The following is a 5,983-nucleotide window of genomic DNA, read 5'->3' on the forward strand; positions in this document are numbered from 1 at the left end:
TAGGTAACACACGGTTGTATTTTGGCTACCCCACAAACACAGAGTCGTTATAGGTGTGATGCTAAAAATTGGTAACGCGATTGTTTGTTAAAGCTACCACATGGTTTAACATTAAAATATATATTTTTATGAACCACCCTGTGATTTGGTAATTTGTATAACCAGCTGATTGTAATAACGTAAATAGAAAATATATCGTAAATAAATAGAAAAAGCGGTCGTATTGTTTTAATAAAGCAAACTAGTTTGTTGCAACAATAATAACACCACCCCAATAGTATATAAAAGTTCATAATGGCACCACAACAGGTAAAATTACCAGATGAAGATCTTGATTGGATTCAAATGCGCCAGGAATCGGGCCCAGTGTTTCCCGAGACGACCAAAGAAAAGATGATGCGCAAAATTAAGGAAAATCCCTTAGTACCCATTGGTAAGTCGTATTTCACAATTATATAAGATAAATACAAAGTAATTGCAACAATTAATTGCTATTGCGTGTTTATATTTCTTTAATGTACAGGTTGTCTTGCCACCGCCAGTGCACTGGGTTTTGGTCTCTACAACTTCCGTTCGGGCAATCGCCAAATGTCACAGATGATGATGAGAGCGCGTATATTAGCGCAAGGTTTCACAGTGGCCGCTTTAGTTGCCGGTGTTATGATGACGTACGGCAAGAAAGAATAATGTTGAGTTGAGACATTCCCAAAGGCTGGATCCTCTCAAATTATTAACTTTTACTAGCTTTACAAAGGTTAATACGATTTTTGAACGCAATTTATTGTTTTATTTTTAGTATATTTAAGATTTGCAAAAAAGGTATTGCTATAATAAACGAAATAAATGTTTTGTGATACAATTACGCTGAATTATAGTATATATTCCAAAAAATTTTAAGATTTGCCAATGTTTTTAATGATGAGATCATATTCAACAATTATGTCATGTACGCTATTTGAATACATACATTCTAAAACTAAAGGGTAACAAGCATGTTTGAAATAATAACTTTTCTAAATATGTTAACCATAGGTGAAGTACAAGAATCTCTTCTGCAGTTAAACTAGCGTTTATCATTGAATTCCGGATCCGTCGCGGGACGGTCACAATCATAAATCCCGTTTTTTAATATCATCTAATATTTGACGTCAAGTAATTAAAGGTATTTACCGACGCCAATATTAGCAAAAATTGTATTAGATTTACAAAAATACAGCAGGGTGATTAAACTGCAGGACATCATTTTGGAATAAGGCCGAAATCTATGGTAATGATCGGTTAATTATAAAAAATTTAATGTTCATATGTATATATAAACAGCTTTTATTTTAAATAAAAAAAAAATATTTTTATTTAAGTTTTTATTTTTTCATAAAAATTTATTTGATAGGTACGTTTTTTTGTTTCAGAAAACAACAATTAAAAAAAAACGTTTGCCACATAGCATAATGCATAGGGTAACATAGAGACGAGACGCAATTGTCAAAAAAATATCCAACAAAATACGTGGTAGTCAATGTATTTTGTTGTTGTGTCAGACATATGATTTGTGTTATTTTAGTTTGACAAAACGGATGTCTCGCCTCTATGTATAATTCTCTATGGCATAAAGTGTACTTTGAATAAAACTATTTTTTTTGTATAAATTATAATTCTAGTTTCAATATAATTTAGATTTGAAAAATTTGTTTCATTATCTCAAGTAGTTTTCATTTTATACCATATTTTGTTTCACCTACAAAATTATGAAAAGTGATGTTACGTTATTTTGCATTTTAGATGACGATATGCTGTTCGTATTAGTTTGGGGTTTGGCACATAAAACCAGTTGTGAAATATCAAAATGTACTAACTAGATAATCGATGATACTATTTAATTGTTAAAAAATTCCATTAGTACATACATGCATAGATAATTTTTTATGTACCCAGCTGTTCTAAGAGACTGTCCCGAATTAGTGATTTTACTTATCATTTATGGTAACAACTAGTTACGTTATTAGTTATTTTAACGCGTGCATGTCATAGGTTAGGTTCCTTGGGTCCAAATTCAAAACTAATCCCATTGTAATATCCAAGAAGTAAACAGCTAAATATTTATAATACGTCCGTTGTTTCCAAGGCATGTCCAAAGATCGAAAATAGAATTAATTACTCATTTTGCTTCTTCAGAAAAAGTAAAACGAAAAGTTCTTTCGGAATGAAACCACTTTCAGTTTTCAAAGTAGAATTGATATTGCTTTGTATTTAAAAACGTTGTCAAATTAAAATCAGAAATACAGAATTATTAAATATTTTTTTGAATTAATAAGTTACACGGAATCTGAAGAACCTAAAACGAAATCGATCGGAATAAAAACTACGTAATTGAAACCATTCCGAACAAAATGTGGCAGACCTGATTGTCTCAAACGATTCAAATCTGTTTTCATATTTTTATTTACGATTTATCTAAAAATTTGCTTGATAATTTCGAATAAAATGTGTTTTCCCGTTTTTACCTCTTGTGGGTACTTTTTTTATTTAAAAGTACCAAATATACCAGTCTGATATTATTTTATGTAGATAAAAATGCATTTTAAATATTGTTTGTATTAGTTCAGAAGATAGTAAATCTACATAGAGTAAGGGAAACGTGCAGTCCAAATTATTTAAAAAAAAATGGTAGTACATTAAGTTTCGAAGTATTTTTATAAGACTGGCTTTTTGTGGGAATAATATTTCTGAATGGTTTTTTAATATTGATATCCTATTGGTTTGATAAAACTTTATTCCAATAACAAGGACTTGTACTCATGTTTGTATACGATTTTATGTACAATTTCTGTGAAAATCTATATAAATGAAAATCATATGTCGTTCGTTGGTAATTGCATCAGTTGAAAATGGCCGGACCGATTTAGACAAATTTTTTTTAAAATGTTGGTAATAGTCCAACTAATTTTTTTACCACGCCCACTTTTTTCGATTTATCCAAAACCGGAAAACGACTACACCGATTTGGAAAATTTTTTGTTTAAATGTTCATAGTAATCCAATTTAAGCTTTTACAGAAATAAAAATTGTCCACGTCCACATCGATGTGTGATCAGTCATATTTCAGACAAAAATTCGATTATTTATATAAAAACTCAAAATATCTAAATTCGCTAATAACTTGGCCAATAAGCGTTTAATCAAGAAAAGCAGATCGATCAGTGATCACTCATATTTCTGAAAAAAAAAAATTTTTTTTATATAAAAACTCAAAATATCTAAATTCGCTAATAACTTGGCCACTAAGCGTTTAATCAAGAAAAGCAGCACGATCTATGATCACTTAAATTTCTGACCAAAAATCGATTTTTTATATAAAAACTCACAATATCTAAATTCGCTAATAACTTGGCCAATAAGCGTTTAACCAAGAAAACGAGTTCAATCTGTGATCACTCATATTTCTGAAAAAAAAACATTTTTTAAATATAAAAACTCAAAATATCTAAATTCGCTAATAACTTGGCCACTAAGCGTTTAATCAAGAAAAGGAGCTCGATCTGTGATCACTCATATTTCTTAACAAAAATCGATTTTTTTATATAAAAACCAAAATATCTAAATTCGCTAAGAACTTGGCTAATAAGCGTTTAATCAAGAAAAGCAGATCGATCAGTGATCACTCATATTTCTGAAAAAAATCAATTTTTATATAAAAAGTCAAAATATCTAAATTCGCTAATAACTTGGCCAATAAGCGTTTAATCAAGAAAAGGAGCTCGGCCTGTGATCACCCATATTTCTGAACAAAATTCGATTTTTTTATATAAAAACTCAAAATATCTAAATTCGCTAATAACTTGGCCAATATGCGTATAACCAAGAAAAGCAGCTCGATCTGTGATCACTTAAATTTCTGACCAAAAAACGATTTTTTTATATAAAAACTCAAAATATCTAAATTCGCTAATAACTTGGCCAATATGCGTTTAACCAAGAAAACGAGCTCAATCTGTGATCACTCATATTTCTGAGCAACAATCGATTTTTTTTATGTAAAAGCTCAAACTCTAAATTCGCTAATAACTTAGCCAATAAGCGTTTAATCAAGAAAAGGAGCTCGATCTGTGATCATCATATTTCTGAGCAAAAATCAATTTTTTTTATATAAAAACTCAAAATATCTAAATTCGCTAATAACTTGGCCAATAAGCGTTTAATCAAGAAAAGGAGCTCGATCTGTGATCACTCATATTTCTGACCAAAAATCGAGTTTTTTATATAAAAACTCACAATATCTAAATTCGCTAATAACTTGGCCAATAAGCGTTTAATCAAGAAAAGGAGCTAGATCTGTGAATATGCTGCAATAAAACTTTATTTTAGAAATAAAAGACATTTATTTGTTTTGTTTTGCTTTTTTCTCAACATTCTTAAAATGCAGTTGAATTTTTTATTATTATTTTATTTTTTTTAAACTTTTGCATTTAAGAATGTGATTTTTAAACTTTATTTCCAATTCTTTCAATGTTTGATATTTGGTGGTTTTTTATCAAGGTTTCTTTTTTTTGTTGTAGTTTGTTTAATGTAGGGGATTGTTTTGTATTTGTATTACAATTGATTTAAAGTTATTAATAGATTGACATTACGTCAATTTACAATTTTTTGTTTCGTTTTTTTTATGAAATAGTACATATTTAACCAAAAATAATACAAATTATATTAAAAATAATGTACTTAAATAAAGAATTATCAAGAAATTATAATAAATAATTACATACAGAGTTCATTTAAGGGGATTATTTTGTGTGGATTGGATATTTTATAAACAAACAAAGAATATAAGAAAGGAAATTAGTTTAGAAAACATTAAAACTTGCTTTTAATGAAGATGGTTGTTGTTTTTGTTTTTAGCAAGTTATTAAGTTTTTTTTTATTATTTAGCAGGTTAACTAGTATTAAATGTGGTTACACAATAAACCCTAGTTAACTTTGCTTTTATTGCATTTATTTTTTTTTGTTTTAAATTTTTCCATTCATTACCAGAGAGTTTTTAAATTTTAACAAATCAAATTAAATATTTTGTTCTCTTCTTCCGAAAAAGGCACAAATACCTCTACTTTGTTTTTTTGTTTAGCAAAAGCTTTAATTACAATTTGTTGGTTTCAAAAAACTGGTTTTTAATTTTTGGAAAAATTTAGTTTATTTTTAGAATTTGTTTTTTTTTTCAATTTTTTTTAGAGTTTTTATTTAGTTGTGTCGACCAGTTGATGTTTTTGCTTTACTTATTTACTATGGATTTTTTTTTTTGACATTTTTATAATTTTTTAAGTTTTTTGTTTTATTTTTTGTGTTTTTTTTTCTATTTAAATAATAAGTTTTATATTATTAAAGACTCCTTCTTAATGTTTTTTTATATTTAAACAAGTTTAAATATATTTTTTTAGGTTTTTCAGTTTGTTGCTATTTTCTTTGGGTAAAGAATTTAGTTTATTTTAAGAGCCTTTTTACATTTATTTAGTTTTATATAAAGTTTTTTGTTTTGTTTTAAGTGCTTTATAATTATTTATTTATCTCATACATATGTTTCTTTTTTTTATGTCAAGGATATTTTTTAAACAAATTTTCATATCCTTGATCATTATTTATTAGTTCTAAACAAAATTATAATACATAATATGTTTTCAAAAATAATCATCATAATTGAAACAAAAAAGTTTTGATTTTGATTTGAAAAAAAAAAATGTTAAATGAAAATTGTTTTTTTATGATTTAATTTTATATAAGAAATGATTTTGTAGAAATATTTGTTTACATGTTGTTGTGTGTTTACATTTTAAATTAAATCATAGAACTATTAAACTACTTTTATGTTTAAATTTAAATGTGTGAACAATTGTTTTTCAAGTTTTGGTTTTCTGTTTAAATATAATTTACACTTAAAGGAAATAGACAAGAAATTGTAAAAAAAAATTAAAAAAAATGGGAATTAAGAACTTATAGAAAT

At 26.9% G+C, this 5,983-nt stretch overlaps 1 protein-coding gene across 1 annotated transcript; it reads left to right on the forward strand.

Moving 5' to 3' along the window:
- The first annotated feature begins 245 nt into the window (after positions 1-245).
- Positions 246-859, forward strand: LOC135957197 (HIG1 domain family member 2A, mitochondrial). The gene is made up of 2 exons (XM_065507891.1): positions 246-433; positions 524-859. Exons 1-2 carry the CDS (start codon positions 295-297, stop codon positions 685-687), a joined length of 303 nt encoding a protein of 100 aa, XP_065363963.1. The 5' UTR covers positions 246-294; the 3' UTR covers positions 688-859.
- Positions 860-5,983: the final 5,124 nt, after the last annotated feature.

Source organism: Calliphora vicina, chromosome 4, assembly GCF_958450345.1.
Source record: "Calliphora vicina chromosome 4, idCalVici1.1, whole genome shotgun sequence".
NCBI lineage: Eukaryota > Metazoa > Arthropoda > Insecta > Diptera > Calliphoridae > Calliphora > Calliphora vicina.